Source organism: Lepisosteus platostomus, chromosome 4 (genome assembly GCF_059453375.1).
Source record: "Lepisosteus platostomus isolate fLepPlt1 chromosome 4, fLepPlt1.hap1, whole genome shotgun sequence".
NCBI classification, from domain to species: Eukaryota; Metazoa; Chordata; class Actinopteri; order Semionotiformes; family Lepisosteidae; genus Lepisosteus; species Lepisosteus platostomus.
Genome location: NC_142614.1, coordinates 62,644,796 through 62,670,350, shown reverse-complemented (window position 1 = coordinate 62,670,350; position 25,555 = coordinate 62,644,796). Strand labels below are relative to the sequence as shown.

General features: G+C 33.6%; 1 protein-coding gene across 5 annotated transcripts in view; it reads left to right on the top strand.

Moving 5' to 3' along the window:
- frmd3 (FERM domain containing 3) overlaps positions 1 to 25,188 on the top strand; it is a 94,980-nt gene extending 69,792 nt beyond the window's left edge. For 3 of the 5 annotated variants that reach the window (XM_088630177.1, XM_088630181.1, XM_088630182.1), the window contains 7 exons: positions 370 to 433; positions 1,316 to 1,351; positions 3,498 to 3,586; positions 5,587 to 5,661; positions 8,761 to 8,829; positions 9,083 to 9,207; positions 20,468 to 25,188. In XM_088630177.1, the coding sequence (XP_088486303.1) occupies positions 370 to 433; positions 1,316 to 1,351; positions 3,498 to 3,586; positions 5,587 to 5,661; positions 8,761 to 8,829; positions 9,083 to 9,207; positions 20,468 to 21,102 (1,093 nt within the window). In that variant the 3' untranslated portion in view covers positions 21,103 to 25,188. The remainder of the gene's footprint in view (positions 1 to 369; positions 434 to 1,315; positions 1,352 to 3,497; positions 3,587 to 5,586; positions 5,662 to 8,760; positions 8,830 to 9,082; positions 9,208 to 20,467) is intronic. The other 2 variants (XM_088630180.1, XM_088630178.1) reach the window with 2 other exon arrangements.
- Positions 25,189 to 25,555: the final 367 nt, after the last annotated feature.

Here is a 25,555-nt window from a genome sequence, read left to right as displayed (position 1 = left end):
CAGCGATGCTATGGGTTGGCATTGGTTGGTAATTTTTTTAGATGATGATTTTTGCAATGATGATGACAATGATGATTACTATAACTACTGTTATTAATATTTCCAATATAGGTATTGAATATTTAAACGTGTATGGCTTTTTATAGGCTCAGGAGTTTTACATTGTTAACTTAAATTCTACAATATCTAATTTTGTGTTATATTTTATAACACCAGACCCCATACACACTGAGAATATCACCATTTCCTTATACTCTGAATGAAGAATTAAGACACCAGGATCCACTGATCTTTATTACTGTACATGTGTGGATCCTATTATTTATCCTATTATTTATGAATTGTTTCATAATTTGCTTTTCATTCTAGGACTGATGTAAGCAAATTGAAATTTGAAGGGAAGACTTTCTATGTGATTGGCATTCAGAAAGAGGTAAGATAAAGAAGGATGGGGTTCACCAACTGATGCATTCTAGATTAATTAACTTAATTCTAGATTAATTCTAGATTGTGTAGATTTTTCTGTTAAACAATAAAAAGAAATGTTCACACATAAAAGTGATAAACAGATTCAAAGAAACACATGTTTTCGCACTAATGGTTGCCAGGTTTAGTAATGCATCCAATACCATGCTGAAAGAAAAGGAAAAGAGACACAATGTTTCAGCTGTAGAGCCTTCTTCAGCTTTTCCTTTCAGCATGGAATAAATGTTACCTGTTCCTTTGCAGCCTACACATGCTGACACAACTACCTACTGTACTTGAACTTTCAGTATACGATCTAATACTGTGCTGTATAGGCTTTGAGAGTATCTGAGAAACACTTAAACATTTTGTCACTGCCCTCTATAAATGATGTAGTATCATTGCTTACTGTACATCTCTGTGTCCTCACGTGTTTTCATATCACATATTGTGTTTACAAATTATTGTCTTTTGGGTTGGAATATTCTATGATCTATAAGTAAGTAGGCAAATATATCTATCTTGAACAAACATAGAGTGGTGTCACTACTGAGAGACAACAGTAGTAGTTTTAACATAACTGCATTGTGTCAATTATTGTCATCATGGAAGTAACGCTAAGAGTACTACTGATCTTCTTTCTTTAGTGATGCTCCTTGCTACAGTATGTTTAACAAATGTGCTATATTTAATATATGTTCTTTACTAATATGTGTGTTTTGAGTTATGAAATGTCTTGGTCACCCTTTAAAAATCCCTGTAGCAGGTTTTATGTTTTATTGTAGTGTACCTGAATGTATTTTCATTTTTCATTGATTCTTGTTAAATAAATGATTCATTTATGTTACAGATCTCTTTCAAGGGCAGGATGCATTATAGTAAACTGGTGGGTCTTAGTGCCTCAGAGGCCTGCTGTGTATCACAGCCCCTTGATCCTTGAGATTTCAGATCCTTAAACAGGATGGTGATGTTATAATTCACAAGAGTGGAACAACAGCAGATTCTTAGCAACAAATAGGTTCCCAATAATGTCTGTGTCAACAATGGAAGTAGTTTGGTTTTGTTGGGGGCTGGTTGCAGATGTCTTTTTACAGGAGAGCCGGTATTTGTTCACTTTTGGCAATTGTCAATTAATTCTGAATTACTTTGCCTTTTGGTAAACAAAACTGTAATGTGGATGTTGATGGGCCACAGGTCATGCAGGTGTACATGCCTGTCTGGTAAATCTGGTTTAATGTAACTGGACCAATGTTGGGAACATGACATATGTTCAGGTTTCAGTGATATACTGTACTTAACCCTTAAATGGGCCATGATTATATACAGTAGGAATATGTCACAGATGTGAACATGGTGCCTGCTATAAAGACATATGAGACTAGCCTGCCATTCTAAAATGACTTAATTAATTTCTGTATTTCAAATTTTCAAGTCAGTTGCTTAATATTCATCCATTCTTGTTCCAGGTTTCAGGACATTTGTTTCATAATAGGTTTCTTTTTAAATTGAGTTATTTGTCCTGAAAACCATTTATTGTACAAGAACACATTTTTTCTCAAAATGTCTTTCTAATTGCACATTATACAGCAGACCCTATAAATTAAATGTCTATAATACATTTCAGTGGTTTGGGTTTATTAACTAGTCCTACATTTTGGCTGGCTCCTGTAGTTCCCTCTGTCCAACCGCATGGTGATAGTACATACTGCACAGCTGTATGTACTGTGGTTATGGTTAACTTCTAATGCACCTAATTTATGCAATGTTCTCATGTCAGTTAAAACTCTTTACACATTTGCCTTATGTGTTTTGCATAACTGTGAAATCATTACCAAATGTAATTCCTTTTAAAGTCTTCTCTGTTTCAAACTATTGTTTTATCCATTCAAAGAATCTGTTACATTTGCATGAAGTGTCACCATTTATGACTGTTACTGTGATATTTCACTGATATACAGTTATTCTTGTGTTTTTTTTTCTTTGTATGTGTATTCATTTCCATTACTGGTGAGTAAATCATATCATAGTGTGTTCAGAGTGTATAGAGTATCTTGTGTTCTTTTTTTGTCCTTGGAACATTGTGTTATCCATGAGTAATGTAATACATCTGAAGGGATCTTTTAGCTTTAGGTTAAATGTGTGAATTATAAAAATGGGGCTTCAACAAGAGACCTTCTGAGCTGAATACTGTACATAACATAAATTTAGTGCTGAAATTGCACAGTATTTTAAAAATAAATTATTTATTCTAATCCCTTAGTGTGCTTTTTATTTTTCAACCAAGTGAAGATATTGCTCTTGATAGTACTTTTTGCTGCTTTGTATGTAAAGTGATGCTAAATATGAGTATTCAACTTAGTATAATATCGATCAACGGGCTTTGATGGTCCTGTACTTATGTGTGAATGCAGATTCATTTGCCTTTTTACTTATTTAATTGCCTTTCTACCAGCATATTACTGAAAATTAAGAGTCTAGCTTCATAAATAGTGGAAATTACTCGTGAATACACAATTGATATGCATGTACTCACTACTGGCATGCATTGAAAGCGTAACATGTTTTTGAGAGTGTGAGCAAGTGCTGAGGCATTAACCTTCCTTGTAGAAAAGGGAACATGACCTGTTAAGTCACCCTGCCTCACTTTAGTCTGTTTTGGTTGAAATTAGCCTTTAGTCTGTTGTATTAATGGATTTCAGATGGCTTGTGTTAAGCATTTGAAATTTAAATAAATTGTTAGCAATTGATATAGACAGCAATTATGTAGATTTTTTTCTTATTTGAACTTGTTAGCATCTAGCAATTTTATTTACTGCAATCTGTTATATGTATCCATAGTGATTTTTTATCAATAATTCTAAATGCAAGCTACAGTACTTAATACACCCCAAAGTAGAAGTGCCCTGAAGGGTTTAGCTTCTGTAACCTCTCATTGAACTTTGCCAACTTAATGTTCAGCACTCTCTCTTGCACTCCCCTTTTCACCTGGGTGGTACAGGTACTAACTGCCCTTGTTTCTTTGTTTTAATTAGAAGAAACTTGTGCTGACATTCCACACATCCACACCAGCAGCCTGTAAACATCTCTGGAAGTGTGGGGTGGAAAATCAAGCTTTCTACAAGTAGGTACCGTTGCCTGGGCTTACTGCAGTATTGTTCTTCAAAAATAATGCTTCAAGAAAAAAACGGAAAACATCACTTGGCGAAATGCACAATATGACATTTAAATTATTCATAAACACTTCTCATAAGTTCTGTGGTAAAAGTGCATTACTTATTCTTGACATACTGCGCAGCCACAGAAAAACTCAAGATCCAAGTACAGAAACAGCTAACAAGATCTCAGTATTTAATACCCCCGGTTCATGAATACCTCTGTCAGCTGGAGCAGCAACAACATCAAGAAGGGAAGAAAGAGAAAAATACAGAGTAAATGATGGTGTAAATTAAGAGTAACAGTGGCATTTTTTGTCTCAGTTGTATACAGTACGTATATGTATGTATAGGTTAATTGTCAACTATTTGTGTAATGCTGTGCATTTTTGATAGTCCCTGATATGTTTGGCCTGAAAACTAGTTGTTTAAAATTTTTCTTTTTCATTTTTTTATATTTCAAAACATTCCCTCCTTGCATGGGAGTACTTTGGATTTATGTAATGGTGGAATATAATGAGAGGATAATGCATTGAAAGTGTATTTGAGAGGAAATGGACGCCAAAGCAGTGAATTACAGATGATTCATCTGTGCAGTGAGGCTTCCTTTTGTTGTTTTTCCATCTTCATTTTCCATTTGTACATTTCAGTCGATAAAAGCCACCTGCTGATGTCACCATGTAATCAATTTGTTTGAATGGAGCCAATTATAAATAATATCCAACATTCCTGTATAAAATGGCTTCTGAAGCTTTTTTTTTTAATTGTCTTCTTGGTGTTTCAAATATTCACTTGACACAAATCTTTTCAAGCCCATTTTCAGAGGCATTGTTACAGTACATGACATGCATCACTAATTTGTTCTGATAACTGTCATATTGAAAGAGAAACAATAGATTTTGTGTATATTTTTTATTCATGCATATATTACTTTTTGGTCCTAGAGCCACCCAAGAGAAAGAATAATTGTACAAAAGTAAGCTTGATAAACAGACATACTGACCCCTCATCATTATGTTAAAGCACTGCATGTTTAATGATAAGACCCAATTGTAACTAATTTAAGGATGTTGATATTGGAAGCTCAAACAGGCCACTGCATCAGCAAATAGCATTTTGAATTTTGCATGTCCTCTGTGCAGTTTTATGTTACATTTAATTGTTATTAAAATGCTTTATTAATTGTGAAAGGTCGGACAAGCAGCTTTATTTTTATAAGCTATATTAAATGTCCTTGGTAAAGGGTTCAAGGATATTTACACACAGAATGCTCTTTAAAAAGTTTCTTATTTAGCATGTAAATTTAGCACGTGGATGTGTATTGGATATTTTCATACTTTCTGTTTGAAAAATCAAGCTGATGTTGTTGAATGTTTTAGTGCGTTTTATGTAGTAGTTTTTATGTAGATAGTGGATCAAACTAGAAAACTAGTAAACATTAACTTAAACATTAGAATTTAAGGTAAATGTTTTTGTAAACACATAGATTTGTGTCAGAATAACACCTTAGTCTCATAATCTGACATTAAAATGCTACAAATCAATTTGTAGCCAATACCATTTATAACATTTTTAATATGCCTACGAGTATATAATTAAAAGTATAATTTTGCAATTGATAAAAAGGTAAAGCATAGTTCCTAGCTAAATATGTCAATAGATAAAATAAATAAGTTTTTGTGCTGCTCTAAATTGTCAACTCTCTTTCTGCGAACAAGTGAAGTTTTATTCCGTGATGAAAAGACGAAAAGAAACACAACATTTCCGCTGAGGAGCCTTCTTCAGGTGTGAAGAAGAAGGCTTCTGAAGAAGGCTCCACAGCCAAATAATTGTGTTTGTTTCCTCTCTTTTTAGAATGGAATAAACCTTTACTTGTTCCTTTGCAGCCTACACATGCTGATGCAGCTATCTACTTGAATTTATTTAGCTGCCTTACTAACCTGATGTTCATTAATTTTCTCTCATTTAGGTGTGCAAAATCCAGTCAGATAAAGACGGTTTCCAGTAGTAATATATTTTTTAAAGGCAGCAGATTCCGATACAGGTAAGTTATCATTTTCATTACATTTCCAAGTCACTGTTTTACACTTTCTTTTTTATTAAATCTCTAATAGTTTTAGCAGTAGTAGTTTTACACTAGGGTTTAAATTGTATGAGTGACATGACTGCCTGCTTCAGTTTAATCCTGCCTACTTGAGCTTGATTCCCACTGCAAATGTCAAGTACCTAAGATTTATCATAAGATTTTGCCTTTGCGATGCCCTTCGTTATCTAATCAGACAATCACTGGGAGCAGTGTATTTGTGAATCTTCTCTCACTTGAGTGCACTCCTCATCTGTTTGTGCCTGTCATAAAATTTAAAGTATTACCTCATATTAACCTCTCCAAGGTCAGATTTACTGAGATTTACTGAGATTGAGATTCAACCTATGACAGGTGCAGTAAAGCCCTTGCCACCCTTGATCACACGTTCTGGTGAAGTCCTGAGCTTCTAGATGTCTGTCTTAGTGATTCTGTTCCAGATTGTACTGCAGCCTGTGGATTTCAACCTTACAATTGCTTTATTTGGAGTAACTCACAGAGATATATTGTCAAAATTGCAGTTTGCCTGCACTCACTGACATACACACACATTCTTGGAACACCTTAAACTTGGGAAAAAACATAATGTATACAATTTCAGAAGATCTACAAACAGATTTTATATGAGTTTTATGTTTTGTTTTATATGACAGCCTTCCTTTTAATTTCACATAAAATTTAATGCATTCTGAGTTCTGTGTTTTACCCATTGTCTGACCGCTTGTGATTCTCTTGTTGGCTTCTTTTGTGTGATTATGCCTCTCTTTGATTTGGGTGGTTGGCTTTCCAGATCTAATTATCTTCACTTCATATCTGTTGTTTAATCATTCATTAATTGAAAATCGTTTGTATCTACTTCTGAAGACTTTTTTTTTCGAACTATCTGATGCAGGACTGCACTACTCGGTGAGCCTACCAGGTGGTGCAGCACCTATTAGTGCTTTCCTGCGCTAATCATACTGTGCGCATACTGTTCAAGAGAAAATTTAATTAATATTAAATATTACACTGGTTAGGACATGATGTCGTTACCAAGTTGCTACCACAACTCAAAATTAGATGTCACAATATTGCATAACACTGACAGATTTATTGTTTTTTAATTGCACGCAGTATACAGAATTATCAGTAATTGTGTAAAATTATTATTTAAAATTAATATAAAATATTATTTACATACTGGTATTTAAAAGCAAATAAATACCTAAAAAACATATAAGGCCAGATTATAATAAGCTTTGAGTAGTCATTTGAATTACTTTGTCAGTCATGTACTGTAAATTGCATTGTAGCTGATACAAGTCTACACTATAAAAAGGGTTTTTCTCTAATTAAGGTATAGTTGAATCCAATAAACATCCTGGTTTGAAAGAAAATAAAACTGGAAGAATATTGATAAAGTAATGCCCAGTCTACAAAGATTTGAGATCCTCAAATTGTAATTGTTTATTTTACAAAACTAAAAAAAACATTGGATATGAGATAGCACAAAGATTCCGTTCTCCTGATGTTCTATTTTGGTGACACAGGACACAGGTACCGGTGAAACAACCACTATGTGGGGCCTTACTCACAGTTGCTTACAAACATCCAGAGGCTTCAATCTAATATTACATAAAGTGATCATTTAAAACAGAACAAATACATTTCAACGTCTTCTCACCATTTCACATTAATGGACTTATATTTCCAAATCCCCTGCATTCTAGAATATTTGGAAGTCTGTTAATATAATTATTGCACATTTGTTTGGTCAGCACCAGAGATCCTCTTTAAGGAACAGAAACCACACTTTCGCTAGAACACTGTAATATGATGAAATGCTTTTGATTCATGATATGCTTTGTTTTGTTTTTATTTTTCAGTATTAATTAATCATATGGTTTTATTTTCAAAACACTTCTGGTTCAGTTTGGTTTCACTTCCTCTGCAGGCAATGGAAGTTACATATTTTTTAAAATGAAAATTAAACTTCCTATCAACTAAACCCATCACCAAGCAATGCTTGTAGTTTTTAATTTAGTTCATGGCACTAAGTACATGTCCTAATTTCCCACACATTCATTCAGTCCAATCAGAGTGACGCAGTGGTGATTCGATTGATAGGATTATCACCTGCCATGCAGGAGGCTTCGGTTAGATTCACAAGCTGTACTTAACAAAGTCACTTTTAAAAAAGCTTTTAAGAAAGCCACTCGGGAAAAATAAAGAATCTCACTAATAATAAAACAAGTATAATGAATAATATGTAAAATATATGTCATATGTATTAATTTATATATCACAGTATATTACATATTAAATTAACATTAATAATAAATATACAATTTACCAGCATTTAATTTTTTTTAACACAATATCTGATTCATAGTCATTTGGAATTAATAAAATATACAGGCTGTGAGGATAAAAAGCATGTCTATATTGTTACTTTGAAAAGCAGGGTTCACATACTTTTTTAGCAAGGATGACCCTTTCATAGTGAAGAGCAAAGAGACATACGGGGAGTAACGGAAACCAGTTTTACCAGTAACTGGACCACAGCAAACCGTTTTTGTAACGCATTAAATGTTTAGTACATCATATAATATATTTGTATTAATATATTAAACATTTAATACTATATGTAGTCTGACAACCACATGCAGCTGTGGTACTTTAAGGATTCACTGCCCAGCAAATTGCAATTTAGCAATTTCAGTTGTTTTGATTAGTTTATAATCAATTCATGAAATTCAGAAAAAACTGTACAGTGATGTTATATGTGAAAACAGTAGCTAAACTATGTATAAATTATGTTTATATGACATAAAATGTTATATTTAAAAATATATGATTATTAGACTGAGAAAAAATCAGATTAAATGAAACTGCCATTTACCTACTACTGCTTTATCTAACGCAAAACAAGTGCCACCTGTCGATCTTCTTTGAGCAATGAAATACTAAATTTGCTTTTCAGAAATAAAGTGCAGTAAATGGCAGTTTCCTCAATAAAAAATCTCTTACACTTCTGTTTTTATAAATGTTTGTTGTTATGATACTGTACATTTTTTGCAGCGGAAGAGTTGCAAAAGAAGTGATAGAAGCCAGCTCAAAAATTCAGAGGGATCCCCCTGAAGTACACAGGTAGGAGTAAAGTGCCCATATGCTTGATACTTAAATGTGCCCCTTTTTGTAACTCATAACTTTTTATTTTAACTCATTCAGGATTATAGCATTACACCATTAGAGCCATTATATTGTATTAATTACGGCAGTATGATTCCTGTATTTAAAATAGGCACTTATTTTAGTTATAACAATTAGATGTGCAATTAGCTGCTTACTGGTAAGTAAGAAAAACAATGAGTTTTCAACTTACTGCCTGACTTATTTTCAGGTCTGCCATTGGCCAGAGTAAAAGTTTTAACTCTCTGAATAACAAACAACTGATTATGAATGTGGAGCCTCTCTTGCCAGCCCTTCCATCGTCAAACGAACATGAAGAGAGTGCCTCTGAAAATGGTAAGATCTCCTGTTTTCTAGTGTTCCTTGCTTGTGCTTGTGAAGATTCCCCCATTCCAGCTCTTCGATTTCATTTTATTTTTATTTTCTTAAATCTTTCAACAGATTCTGTGGTGCTGTTGTCAAATGGTCAGGCTTCTGAGAATCTTCTCAGTGGTTAAACTATGCTGAATTTGTCATTGATTAGGAAAGAAATTATTTGCAACAAAATTGCTGTAAACATGGTATAAAACTGGGGAAATTACATACAGTAAAAACCATAAGTACAGTAAATGCATGCTGCAGATTTTTAAAATTCTTCACTGATTCTTTATAAGAGAAACATCGATGTGATTGTGAGGTATCCCCCAAACTGTGTATTAATGAGATACCTTATAATATATTGAAATTCTGTGCTAAAGTCTAACATTGTGAAAAAAATGACTGTATTTTACTAAAGATTCGTTACCCAAGCCTGCTGTTCTCTAAAGTGACAAAGTGTAGGCAGTAGTTTTTTGCTTGTATTACATAGCTCTAACAGGTGTTAGGAGCTCTATTCTGTCAGCCCCTATGAAAAGTGAGCAGCTGATGTTTCTGTCAGGCTTTTCCCCCATGGATTTGTGAATGTGCAGTCCCAATCAGAGGGTTATATATTTATCTTAGAAGTACCAAGGGGAGACAGTACTAATGACCAGCCTATGTATCTGCTGACATCATGGAAACTCATGGGGATCCCACTCTCAGTAGCCTTGCTTTACTTTAAAGAAACATTAATTAGCGGCCTCAAATGCTGCCTTTATATGCCTATTAAAAAACAAGTAAATGTTTCTTTCACTCTTTAAGGAAAAGAAAACAGATTGTTTTGACTGCTGTGTAAACAAGTGTGTTACCCATTCCTTTGCAGCCTACCCAAGCTACACCACTACAGTACCTACTCAAACTTCTTTACAGTATATGGCTATACTGAGCACAGTACTTCTGAGCTCTAAGAAAATAGGAACAAACCTGAAATTCACTGCTTTTCAGGAGCCCTCATTTACACTTCTTTTATCTTCAACTTATTAAACACAAAATAGTGAAATAAGTTTAATGTAAATTTCTGCTGCATCATTTATTTCAAACTTTTATATTTTCGTATAGCCCACTGATGCAGGGCAGGATGCAACATATGCAGTCATAATCTTGTCTCGCCTGCTTCTGTCTACCTTACATTACATATTTTGTTTTCTCATTCTTTCATTCAGTGCTCACACTTGCGATAAACAAACCTTCCCATGCAATTCTCTGTTTCTCTAATCTGGTTGCTCAAAGAAAACCAAAATGGCCTTTTCTCTTACCCAACTTTGTGCTCTTTCATCCATTTCTCTGTTTCCGACATTTGCACCCCTATGGCCCGCATCATTTCTCTCTCTCCTTCGTTCACTCTTGCACTTTCCTTGTCTCCCCTCCGTGGTTCAATTTTCTCTCTCCTTTTTCATCATTGTGTCCTACCCAACACACCTTCATCTTCAGGTGCCCACGCTGCTGTCACCGTACATGTGATCAACTTCAAAATGTTGTCAAGGCTCCCAATAGACCTTGCATATTCCCTTTCCTTTGTTCACTCTATTGGCCATATTTTTGTCTGTATTCTGTTTTAAACTCTGTAATTTAAGTATTCTGCATCGCCATAATACAATTACACTCACATCTTTCGTGGATTCCAGCAGCCTCTTCCTAAACAGTTCTTTCAGCCAGGTGTTTTAAGTCAATAACGCAAACTAATTCAAATTACATCTTTACGCTGACTTAATTAGGGCTTGTCTGAAACACAAAATAGTTCTACCTTCTACTATTTGTTTATTCAAAACTCACAACTAGAATACAGAGAAACCTATGGGTGTACTGAAAACATGCTGTTACAATAGTTTTCCTTAAGCCCAACACATTTTAATTCAAAGTAGTTTGCACTTCTAACATGGGGTATTACGTTCCAGTGTCTTATATCTTCTGTAAGTTTTTAACTTTCCAGTTGTCACCTTTTGCCTCATAGCATTTCATATACAGTAAGTCTGCAACATGAATGAATTGTTTCCAATGTGGAAAGGAGCACATTTTTTACTTTTTGGTTTAAAGCTGAGACTGAATCTGCATAAGTTTGCTACTTATTTAAATGAGAATACAATTATAATGATAGCTTAATTTGCTTAATTTCATTTAAAAAATCATGCATAATAAGATTTGAGGAGAAATGAGAGATAGGATATATGTTACATTCTACCCACAGCACTTAAAATGTAACTTTCACTAAAAAAAGTATATAGTATCTTATACGTATTGTATTTAATACCTACAATATAGACAGTTGTAGTCTAACTGATACATATAATTCAATTCAAAATATTATATTTGAATGATAAATAAAATATAGCTCTTTATATTGTGGTTGTTTAAGTATTAGTTGGTCATCCAGTTAGCCTCAAACTGGTTCTCCTGCTGCCCTGATAATGGATCTCTGCTTGACTCTGTATCCAGTTCCCTAGGCTTAAACATGTTCCTTTGCCTGCTGGGTGAACTGATCCATCAACATAGCACATTTCCTCCCCTCTGTTGTTAATGACATACCGATTCATTTTAAAGTCCATTAGGATCATCTTTCCACAGATTCTGTGCTTCCAGGCAGTCACCCTGACACTGAAGCTTGAGCAACTACAGCTAATTACATCTGAACTCTTTTTGATTTTAGTGCTTTGTTGAATATCAGTCATCTATGGTAGTAGATTTCAGCACTCAGTTGTACCCATGCTGCTTTTGTGAACCATAATTATTACGTTTTGATGTATCCTTTTAACTTGACTATGGAACAACTGCCACTGTCCACCTCTTTTATTATTACAATGCTGCATTACTGATCTGTGTTCACACTCTATTCATAGAACACTGCTTGTGTACAATTCTGCCATAAGAATTTTAAATGGGACCAATTGTATAAAACCAATTAACTTAATCCTGCCTCACCAGAACTGGGTGTCAGGCAAATAGCATGTTGTTTTTTACAATCACGTTCTTTAGGTAAAGGAAATATTTTTTGATGATGTAATGAAAAGAATACAATAATACAACCTAATAATACAATACTCAGACAACCTAATATAGTGTGCAGTATAATCAGAAAATTGACAGTTTGGGTCATGCAATCAGTCAAATCTAGATGGCAGAAATAACTCTTTTAAAACATTTTATTTCAAAAGAAACTGGAACTTTGAATATCTAATTAACGCAAGGTGTTCCAGAAGGACTCCTGGTTTTGGTTTTGTTTGTAAATTGTATAGTAACAAAAAGGAATGTCCTTTTCTTCTGTTAAATTAAAAATAATACAAGTTATATATATTAATTTATATAACTTACATATATAGATATACAGTAGAATTTAACTTTGCATTAGAGCAGTGGTTAAGCTTATGGTTGCAGTATGTGTGAGATAAAATCTGGTATACATGTGTAACAGTGTAATATACAAGGCAGTGTGAAAATGGTTAAAATCTTTAACCACATTCTATCATGGTTTTGGATAGCTTCATAATTATCAGAATTGGTAATTCTGTTACAATATTTAGAAACAGCTATTTGATAAAACAATCATAGAATCAGTGGCTTTAATTATGGGTTTCTTATAATTTCTATTGTACTACTTTTCAAATTTGTCTTCCAATTCCCAAATAGATTGGAAACCATCTCCAGTGCTGTTTACTGATACATACCACTGTATGTCACTGTAATCTCTTGTTAAAATTTCTACTCTGGGTTTATAGTTGACATTGGTTATTGTTTCTTCTTGTTAAACTCTTTATGAATTATGATTATGAATATTTTTGATTGTAAAGCCCCTTATATTAAAATAACTATCTGTAAAGCCTTCTCTGGTTTTTCTCTTATTCAGATTTGTGCTAGCTTTAAACCTCTCTGAGATTATACATTAGAGAGCATTCCATGACACTGCAATTTTTAGAATTTACAAACACAACCTTTAGCAACAGAATATGACCAAAAAGGCATACATTAAAATATATTGAAAGGAACCACAGAATTTCTGCAGGTACCCTGGAATGAAGAACTTAGCTGAAAGATACCTTTACATAGATCACAACAACTGCAAATTACAATTTCAGAGACAACTAAGTGAACGTTTAATTGTCCTCAATTTATTGTAAGCTTCTCAGCAAACAGGAAGAGGAAAACCAATGTAAAAAAAACTTACTGATTTGCTTTATATTAATTTACTAATTAATTTACTAACTGAAGTGACTAAGTTCCAAAGATTTTGTAATAGTCATTACATAAACATTTTTTATAGACTATTATATATCAGAGTTGCACAATATTTTAATATTAAGGCCTTTAGTATTAGGAACTCATTGTTTCTTTGTTCATTCTTTTTGTTTTACCCATTGTAAATGTATAGAACTTCTAGCTAACCAAACTGAAGATCATAGCTGTGTGTAGCAGAATTACTTTTCAAATACTTTTTTTCTTTAGGAAGTTAAAATGTCAAGATTGCTATGAGATGCATCTTCTGGAAGAAAAAAATGAGATATTGTATCTTTGATTTAATCACTGAAACAAAATATGAAACAAATTACATACAAAAACTAGAATTTAAAATTGGAATACAATGTTAGAATCAACCAGCCCAAGAATAAAACAACAAGAACATAAAACAAACAGCAACATTTGCTTTCATCCCTATAAAAACTACAGAATATTTTTTTCAGATAATATTTGGAAGATCATTGTCATGTATTAATGTATTATTTGAAGATGAAAGAGTTATAAACTGGAAAGTGGACTGGAAAATTACAAAGCCCTTTGACACCAGCTCAGTTGAACTGAAGCATTTAGAGACATGTGGTACCTGAGCCCTCTGGGAGTTGATGTAGATTAGTGTGCTTGTAAGTACACTACAACAATTAAAAAGCTCAGTGAAATGTTTCTTATCAAAGCAATAATACTGCAGGCTCTCTGTAGTGCTGTTTAGGTGTGTATACATTAACGCGTATGGTTTCTTCTAATCATATACTAATATAAAGATTAGTCATGTAAATTACAGGAGAAATACAAGTTAAAAGAATAATAACAAAGTGAATGACATAATTAAATGACAGCATTATTAATAGACTAATGGTAGTATATTGTTACTTCTCACATATAATAAGAAAAGTCAGTCCCAGTGTTTCCCTCTTTTACCTTTAGAAAGATCAGTATTATTACGGATATGTCTTCTGGACATTCAATAAAGATGGGTAACTAAGTGCATATTGTAAGAGACTTGAATGATCTGAATGGCTTAATACTGATGCAAAATATCAAAACAAAAATCAAATAATTGTTTCTGCATTAGAATTAAAATACCTTTACTCCGAAAAAGCTTTTCTTTTTATCCTCAGTTGTTTAAACAAACAATAAACTGCCTGAGGTCTGAGAGAAGTAATTTAAAATTAAACCATGATTTAAGCCACAAGAAAATAGAGTATGGTATGGCAGCAGAAAATGCATGTTAAAGTTTCACACTTACGATGGGCCAGTGGGGTATTAACATGCTACAGCAGTAAGCATTAAGAGCATGATATATAAATAACATCTTGCATTTAGTTATCCTCTCCCTAATGCCCTATCTTTGTTAGTGCTTTCAGGCTACTGACATTTGATTCATTCTGAGGGACTGGGGCTGGTCCTTCAGTAACACTCACAACAGCACTCTGGTCACAAGTAGTATGAGCACTGTAGTCTAGGATTGGGAAAAACTCAGCTGATAGGATGAAATGCCAGGTAAAAATTACAACCAGGAGAAGCATTCAGCTGCGAATGAGAAACCACACCACCAGAGACATGTATGTGCGGCTATTGGATCATGGAGCAAGAATTTCTGGAACAGGTAGAGGCAATTTATTTCTGAAGGGGTATTGGTGTTTCCTGTCTCTGTGCAGCTTCTATTGATAAACACAGCAACTCAAAAAGAAAAATGTACTGTATCTAGGTAGAGTTGTGTGAACCTTGTTAGAACACTGCACTATTTACAAATAGTTAAGTTAGCAAATTTATTTTACATTTACATTAAAATAGTCCAATAGTTCATCTTTTAATTGTGCTTGGAATTGGAATATTAAATTCTGGTTCTTTCCAGACAACATATTTTAAGGTTTTAAAGCACTATGGTACTTAATGCTGATCCATGACTTAATCCATTTTGTTAAGATGACCATCACAAATTAGACAACCAAAAGTTATTCTTAAAATTATTTTAAAATCTTAGTTAAGCCATAGTTACAGAGGCTTGATTTCATTTGCTTAGTAAACCTTATTGAGATAAATGTACTTAAATGTATTTGCACTATATTGTACATACAGTATGGAACCATGAGCTTAACTTTATTCTTAAGCCAAAGAATACATATTGTGTATAAATTACCATAATGTAAATTTTGAAGTCTCCTTATATAATGCTTAAAAAAATCAGATAAAATATAAAACTCACAATGCTTATATAATTCAATAGAATACAGGATGTTTATGTCAGACAGAATGCAGTAGTCGCATACAGTAGTTTCAGTAGCTGTAAAGTGATAGTTTTGTCCTAAAACATACATCCAGAATTACTGCAATTGGCCAGATTTTTATAACCTTTTTAAAAGTTTTTTTAATCATTTACCTTTCTTTAACAAATATAACTTTTCTTATTTCTTCAAAACAATTTTAATAGGAGACTAAACTAAATTCCAGTAAATGGCAATTCTTCAGATCACTTTCGTGAATATTTGTCAGCTGGATTCTACTAATTCCTTGGTACCAGCACTAATTGTCTTTGTAACTCTTTAAATAGAACATTACAGCTGGACTGATGTGAGTCAGAAGTAAAAAGTTCAGTGCCATATGACAAACAATAGTTTAATACTGCAAAAAAAATCTGGAATTAGACCAATGTTAGTGTCTTAATTCCTTTAAAAATCTCTTTATACTTAACACTTTATAGGGTCTGTAAATTCATGTATAAACCACATATGATACATGACAAAAACATTAATACAGTGAAATCACCTGGTAGAAAGTGACCTTTACCATTATTGTGAACATACTAATTGAAGGTGGATAATTTCCTTTTGTTATTAATAGCTACTTCACTGTTACAAAACTGTGTTTTATATGTGCCAACAGTAGGATTACCAAATACAACATTCCCTGTGACATACTGAGGTCATTCTTAATCTGTAATGGTGAACTCTTTTAAACATGTGTGTAACTCGATCTTTAGAGCTCCATTGGTAATTACAGTGTGAGAATGGTAAGGAAACACTGTGTCTCCATAGTGAAAGAATCACAGTGGTACACATTCATTGTCATCCTAATGTTCCAAAATATATTTACTGTTTAAGTTGATCCATATTTGATTTTTTTCACTGTGAATTTGTTTTACTGTATTTTCATACTGAATTGTATACAACGGGCACACCTCTAGAAAGGGTTACTTGCTATGTGTACTAAGACAACCCCACACTTCTGCCAAGATTCCAAATCCTTGATTCCCTTAGTCACTAACTTGGACAGATAATTTGACGTACTATAATCCTATGTCTGCCATTTCTATAAAAGTTTAATTAATAATACCTATGAAGCTGTCTTCATGGTAATTGGTAATCACATTGATGAAGTTAAAGGTGTGAGTTTATGTTTTTTTTAATAATGTATGGAAAGTATGTATTCAATGGTGTGTAGCAGTTTTTGTTTCTATGCAGCAATCTATTTTTCAGAACAGATTTTCAGATGTGCAGTGCTTATGATCATTTGAAAACAATGACTTGATTTACATATAAATTAATGAACATATAAAAGGTTCCAAATGAGTGGAGGCCATTCGTCACATCCAACCCGTTTGGTAAAATTCGATACATGATATGGAATACATGAAGTAATGAAATATACAGTATTAGTCTCTGTTAGGATTTTGTCTGTTTGAAAAATAAGAATGTTGTTACAATTTGTATGAACATGTAATATTAATTAAAGTGTTTTTTTTATAGCAAGGAATACATTTACTCTGTGTGTGAAGCAAGTTTCAAATTGCAAATAAATACTCTTGACGTACTTTTGGAGAAAAAATAAATTTCTGTGAAAAGACCCAAAAAGAGGTTCTTAAATGAAAATAGAATGCTCTGACCTACAGCAGTGTATCCAGTGTGATCAGTCATTCTGTACCTCATATATAAATTATGACCCAATCTCTTGAACCAACATTATTACTCCACTTTCCTGTCTGTGACAGCCTGACAGCCTGCATGTTGTAGAGAAGATGAATAGCAACAGACGTAATGAGATGTGGTATTTTATCAAAACAATCTTCTGTATGGTAAAATGTACTTTTCTCATACATGTGAAAACTGCTTCATACTCTTCTCTCGTCTCTGCAGTTGTCTGCAATTTTTGTTTCGTCTTCTGTTATCTGCAGTTGTTTTTGCAATTTGTTAGTTGCAAGTGGTTTTTGTTTTCCTTTTTTATAAATTGTAATTTCCAGTTACTTTTCATCATATGCTCTCTTAATTTTTATTTTAAATCACATTTTTATATGCCATATTTCGCATTGCCACTGATGGCTCAGCAAGCTCTGCGGGACCCAAGAAGCAAAAGCTGGAGATACAGTATGCCTGACCGACTCAAACCCACACAGCATTGTCAGTGCTTGGCTAATTGGCTTCATCAGTCTTGGTCACATCTGACTAATGACATAGCCTGTCTTTTCTAATTTATTTTCATGGATTTTTTCCGTGATTATCTCCCATTTTAACAATAACCTAAACTGTTTTATTATGCATTTTTATGTAGTAGCTGTACACCTTTAATTTTGATTTTACTACATGTCTTCATTATAACCTTTTTGGTTGTATATTGTTCATTATATGGTTATTTTTATTTCCTCATTGATTTTTTATCACATTCCAAGAACTCACCACAGTAACAGGAGCTAAACACAAAGATTATGCAGAATGTATTGTAGTATTAATCAGCATATCGCAGAGCAGACCAGGTATTTTGCATAAAAACTTCTGAAGTGCATTTTTAAAGTTACCCATGACCAAAAATCAATATAAATCACCTGCCCTAGAGTCAGTATTCTCGTATAATAAAAGCTTACATACAGTTTTCTTCACTTGGATTAGGTCTTCTTGTAAAAGCAGAACAATTTGAAAAGCCCTGATGTTTTATCAGTAGTAAACAGAAACAAACAGCAGAGCTTGGTAAGCGCTCGTCTATGTCCACCCAAACACTATTGTTAAGGATTTAGCAGTAGGAATGTAAAATCAGTTTTACTTATAGTGCCCTCCAAAAGTACTGGGATAAGTGTTCTAGTCAGTCCATTATAGGTGTATGCTCAGAAAATTTGAATTTCAAATCACAAGTTGAATGTGAGACAAAGACAGAGAATATCCCCTTTTACCCATGGGTATTTTTATGCATAAATGTTTTACCGTTATACAACAACAGCACATTTTTGTTAAATCTCCCACATTTTAGATGAGCATACGTATTGGGACAAGCGGATTTTAAGGTATTTCTCACTGTCCAGTTGTTACACATTGCATACATTTCACACACATAAAAGAGCTGTGAAGGTATAGGCATGGTTGAGGTCTTTTGAAACTGCTTCTGAAGTCTTTTACTTGAATTAGCAAAAACCAGCATGAAGACCAGAGAATTCAATATAACAGAAAAGAAGGCCATTTTGAAAATGAGAGGAAAGAAAATGACCATTAGATAATTTTTTAAGACTCTTGGCATTGCAAAATCAACAATCTGGAATGTTCTTAAAAAAGGAAACAACTGTAGGAGTCAAGATCAGGCAGAGAACAGGGTGTCCAAAAAAGACTAATGCAGTGGCTGACAGAAAAATATTTGTAGGTGTAAAGAAAAATCCAAAAATTACTGTTATTGAAATCTCCAAAGTGCAGAAGAGTCCGCAGAATACCAGTTATTGCTGAATAATGAGACATTCAGGCATGTTGACAAAAGTCCAACCATATTGCTCCAGTGATCAAGTGGATGCACGGTGGTAGCTAGATGGCCATGAGTCCTTGGCTACAGGCTAGACCTCGGGTAGAATTGTTTGCGTATGGGCTCACTCTGTGACTTTACAATCCGTGCCAAAAGTTTAGACATCAGTTGTGGCCGTGACTTGGTTCTGTTGGTAGCCAGCTGAGTTGGTTCAGTGGAGAGAACCAAAGTTAGAAGAGGTGTTCACCACTTTTTAACTGGGGACAATGTGGTTGGTCATTTTGTAAGATGTCACCAGGTGGAGTGGGTCTCCACGCCTTACAAGTACCTTTCTTGGTCATCTTTTGGGATGATTGACCACTGTCTGTGACTTTAAGACCATCATCCAGATATGCGTAAGGCTCTCTGCCAGACATCCAAGCTCCAGGAGTGGACATACATCATGGGGAGTGCTGGTACTGTTTGGTGTCGCTGTCCTGGGAGAAGCTACATATGAAAAGCCAACCTCATATCCCATACATTCCAACATGCAAAGATCAGTAGGCTATTCTGGGACCACAGAGAGAGACCTCACAGAATAATCTACTGCAACACTTAATTAATGTTGCTTATTAATAAGCATTGCCAAGACCACTAGACAGCTGGGCTTCCAAACAATATGATTTCACTCTGAGACTCAACCTGAGAAACCAGTTTCTTTGAGACCTGACAAAATGTTTCTGTTAACTCAGAATTCGTTCTCATCAGTAAAGGTGGGTGAGCCAGCTCCATAGGCACTCATGCATAGTACTGTACATAGTTTTCATGCATTATTTTTTATTTATAAGTAATTTATGTAAAAATATACAAATAGAAACAAAGAAATACACATACAAGTATTGAAGTCTTTTAGAAATTACATCTGTATTTTTATTCATAGTCCTGCAAATATTCTTTGAGAGGAAATATACATAGACAACATTTTGTTTTGACTCAGATGTCATGAATGACACACTGCCAGAGTATTCAAGATCACTTCAGTAGGTCATTTTTTTGCTTATCTGTTTTGGTTGGTTAAAGTATTTGAAAGTGTGTTGGCGTTAAGCATGCATTACTGAAAATTTTGTTTGTGAATTTCAAGATGAACACGTTTAATGTTGTGTACTGTACAGTACATGAAGCTTCAAGTGTATTTTGATCAGCAGGATTAACTCTAATCTATCCATGCTCTTTTGTATGATTCAGCCTCTTCTTCATGCTTCCAATTCATTTTTCGTATTTACAGGCCTGCTAGCTCTGAAGGATGTGGTGCACTTATCGCCCATGAAGTCCTCCCTGCTGGAAGTGGATCCTGGGGACCTGAACGAATGCAGAGCCTCAGGAGAGAAGCCTGCGGAAGACCTGCCTTCAGAAGACAACCCAGGAGGTGATGAGGAAGCCCTCACCATCTCGGAGTTGATGTACAACCCCTCCACAAGTGTGCTTCCCACCCCCGTGGAGGATGGAGGAATTGACCTGCTCTTTGATCACCCTGTGAAGCTGGCCAAGGAGCCTGATGTTGACAACGAATCTTATGAAGAGCTTGAGGCTGATGAGAGGGCGTTTCTGATTGCTGAAGAGGAAGAGATGAAGGAGGTGAGGAGGGTGCTTGGCTGTAGCTACAAACTGTTAACAGGCAACAAGCAGCTGAATGCTTGCATGCAGAGTTTTGTGCGTCTCCTGGCTGTAGGCCTTGGCCTACTTGTGTTTGCCCTTCCTCTACTCCTGGTGCTTCTGGAGTCTGACATTGACATCTCTTTCCTTCATGAGATTCGGCAGACCCCCGAATTTGAGCAGTTCCACCATGAGTACTACTGCCCACTCCGCCAGTGGATGACCTGTAAAATGAACTTCATCCTTGACAAGCTTGGAGGCTCCTAAAAAATAAATGGTGGCAGCATCTTTATCCTAAAACATTTAACGTCAACAACATAAAAGGGAGGGTTGCTTTCATTTACTGACAAGTTATTTCTGTGTTACTGGTGTGAATGTGATCCTGGAGATTTCATCATTATTTTAATGATCGGCAACCTGTGAAATGTTCATGAAGTAATAGTACTCTACACCTCAATCCAGGATTAACAAGTTTATTTATTTTTAAATATTTTGTTTCATGACAAATCATTAAAAGTAATATGGCAAGTGAACAAAAAAATGTCACCAGATATTTTTTACGTGTTTTTCTGTGTGAATGAAATTTAAAATGGGTCAGTGAGTGGCAGTTTCAAGGAACGTATTGATGGAGTATAGTCGTTTATAAAATAAAGAGGAGGAATCCAGGAGCATTCTCAATATACATTAAAGAATCCATTGACAATGAATTCTTTTCTGAATTTGCATCTTAAAATATACATGCAAACCTACAGGAAATGATTTTATTTTACATTTGTTGTTTTGGTGAATGTTTCAAAGTTAAAAATGAATTTACATTAAATATATAAACATAAGGTCAAACATAATTAAAAATATATGTTAAAATATTATTGCAAACATTTCAATACTTTAGTTTTCAGCCACATCTTGTCTTTTAGTCTTCAAAGTGATTTTTGTTGGATGAAAGAAGGAAAAAAGTATAGCTTAGTTTTTAGTTTGACTGTGGGAGAAAAATTAAAAGGTGTTCCATTGGTGTCACTCTAAAAAGGAAGTCCTTAGAGAAATGGTTTGGTGGTTATCCGGAACACAATGAAGATAGCAATAAAAAAGAAAGCAAAACAAAATAGAATTACAAAATATTCAAAATACAAAAAATATTTTTAGTATGCGTCTCAAATGAATTCCATGAATCATACTATAAAAGGTCTTTGTAGAATTAGGTTTAATGAAGTCTTCTGTCAGGAATAACTCACACGCTATAGGTTTCTTCTAGAATATATTGAAGGAAACAGTATTTTCAACAAAATACATCAAAAGTGCTCTGTATTTTTTTTCTTGTTATCCGGAAATAGCACAAAAGGTTTTGAAAGCAACCCTTGTTCAAAACAAACAAAAAAAACTTACCATGGCCTATACAAATAACTTTGTTTATGCTGTTTTTAATGTTTTGTACATTTTTATGTGATACAAGTATTTCAGGAACTTTTTTAGTCAGAAAATCTACTTTAACTTATTTATGTGTACAGATTTGTTGAAGACAGGGGCATGGGGTAGAGCATGTTATTTTTTAACAAAAAATACTGATTTGACATTGTAGGTAGTACTGTGGGTTTGTTAGGCATTATAGCACAATCCTTTAAAACAGAATGTGTTAGGATTGAGGGTGTTACTGAAGGAATGTATACTGAATGCAGCAAATGGTAAGAGTATGATGGATTGAGTCTTGTATTTTAGTTTTGTGTAATTTGTATGCATAAAACTAAGATAAGGATTATTTTTACAAGTCAGAATTCAGAAGGGGCTTGGATGAATAAAAAAATAGTTCATGTATGTCAGTCTAAGGCAGCTATTTGGGGGTCAATATAGTATTAATAAGGTATATGTCTTGAGTTTGTTTGAAAAACCTAATGTTTAGGGATGAAGTAAGGGGTAATGTCCTGAGTGCGAGACGACTTTCCTCAAAACTGAAGAAAGGATTATTATCCGATGAACTAAAAAATAGGCCCATTCTAAAATTCAGAAACCACCCCAAAACAAATACAGTATAAGCAAATACCTTCTTGCATATCTTAAATTATATAGACCAAATAGGGTTACCGAAACATTTACACTGGCTAGTATTATAAATCATGTTAACTACTTTGAGCTAGGCTGCCATCCCAGGTTAGAAGGTGAGAAAACAATAGCTGATTGATCTTTTTTTGTTGTTGATAATATATAATCTGTAGTTACTGGAAATAGCCATTTTTGTTGAATTATCATCCTAGAACTATATAATTTATTCTCCATAACCTTTCCTACCAGTAATGTTTTTCAGGTATATATTCTATGAGAGTTGCATAAAATTGTTTCATGTTTGGTTGTTCTGGTGACATTAGACAATACAACTATGAATCTTCTATAATGACATTTAGTTACTAGTAATATTTTCCTAAAATATTATGAGATACTGTAACAACAATATTATACTTTTGATTTTCACTGTATGTACACCGCAGCCTATCTTTGTGGTATTATAGTCTGGAATTCTAATTGCGCTACTGTTGTAATGCTTTCATTAAATTATTTATGAGTACTATTGGATTCATCATAGAGTTTATAATAAAAAGAAATATAATGAAGTAAACCCATGGCATGCAATACTCCTTTAATATTACAATATAGAAAAACATAAGTAAGAATACAACATGCAGGGACATTAAAAGTTTTTTCGACGATCGAAAAATCAGTAGTTAATAGAATCTTGATTCATAAATCATGGATGTCGATTTTTCTACTGAGCCTAAATCAAACCTGCCCCTCTGAATAAACACTTAATTTAATTACAAAGACATCTGGCCAAAAACAAGTGTGTTTTAATGAGCTACCCTCAAAAAAGACTAAAATGCCACACAAATATAAAAATAAAAAGCCAACAAGATGAGTCAGCCTACACTTGTGTTTCTTATGGAAGATAAAGAGTCTGCTGATTGCATGAATATTAAATTGTTGTAAATAAATCGAAGGAGAAAGACATAATGTGTAACAATAATATTAAATACTGTGATTACCACCAGTTGTTTCCCTTCTACCCCATAGACATGTGCATGACTTCTGTAATAACAAATTTGACACCTTGCTGTTAAACTAAAGAAATTATTTTCTATTGTGCACTTTTGTTGGCTTCTTCATTCTCTATTTTACAAATAGTTCACAACATTTCACACCATTATACAGTAACTGAATTTGTTTACCCAATTAAAGGTCAACTAAAAATCTCACAAGATACATGTGTAATAATGTTTTTGTGATTTATACAGACAAAAACCGTTGTTTTGTCTTATAAGACATCTGTATAAAATTAGATTTTTGGTTTAGATTAACTACACGATCAAGCAGATAGCTTTGCAATTTCACCAAAGGGAAGGGCAGAAAGCTAAAATGTTTGAGACTAAGAATGTCATCAAATTTGAAATGCAGACACACAATAGCAGTAGGAACATTATCTATAGTCTTTTTTCCTTGGTGAGATTATGAAATAACCATGGTTTCCCAGTAGAATTTTATTTCGATATAAATTGGACTTAATCCATATCCATAGTGCATAATGGGACATCATTAAGATTGGCTAAATCATGAAGAGCTAAAATGTTCTAGTTTTATTTAACACGGTTTATAAAAATTCATATATTTGTCTTGTAATTAATATTTTGGCTGCCTGCTCCCCCTTTAGGTTAAATCATTTTTACCGGTTTTGCATGATAAATGTAATTGTGTAACTTTGCTTTTGTCTTAGTATGTAAATATTATTTCTGTTATAACTACTTTGACCATGCATTGTATTAAAATGGTACCTGATGAAATGAAAAATAGTTTGTTACAAGAATAATTATCTTAACCCAATAAAAAACAAAGTAAATCAGTTATTAACAGTTTTTAATCAGTTATAACAGATACGATTATAAAAAAAAGTGAAATTGTATTATACTTGGCTTTTTTTCCAAGGTTAACAAAATATACGTAAAAAGAAGCAAAAACGATGCATTGAAGAAACATTCAGACTTTGCTTAAGTGTGTAATTGGTTCTGGATTTGAATGAAAAAGGAAATAATTTGTCTTTTTTTTGTAAAACAGACACAAAAACGTGTCTGTATGGATTATTTTGGCACATATTTTGAATTGTAGCTGTTAGCTGTCATCTGTTTGTAACAGCTGTTTTGTTAATGTTTGTAAACTCAACTCTGGGAGGAATTAAAACGTTTCCTATGGTTTGACTGATGCCGGAACTTAAGCCTTATGAACTTTGTAAAATAAATTTTGAATTAATGTTTGTATGTTAAATATGGATTGTTTTATATGTTAGTACTGCCACAATAAACCCCCCAAATTAATATATCAAGTATCTTGATCTTTTATAATCTCTATAATGTTTTTTTTTATTATTTTTTGTATAGGAGAATTTAGGAGAATTTAAAATCACGTGGAACAATTAGTTCATTAATTTGGCATGTGGGTGGCAACCTATTTGTCATGAAAAAAATCTTAAATTAAATCCATATCTTATTGAATTTCTTTTGCAACCTCTTGGCTAATCCTCCTATTTACTTTAGTATCCTCTATGAATTAGCTCACTAAACTTACTAGAATCCAGGTTATTGATATTAATTAAGAAGACGGTAGCCTTAACACAGATTCTCGTGGCACTGTACTCCACTAATTACTGTGCTTCACCTCAGACTGAGTGATTAATTTACTGTGATGA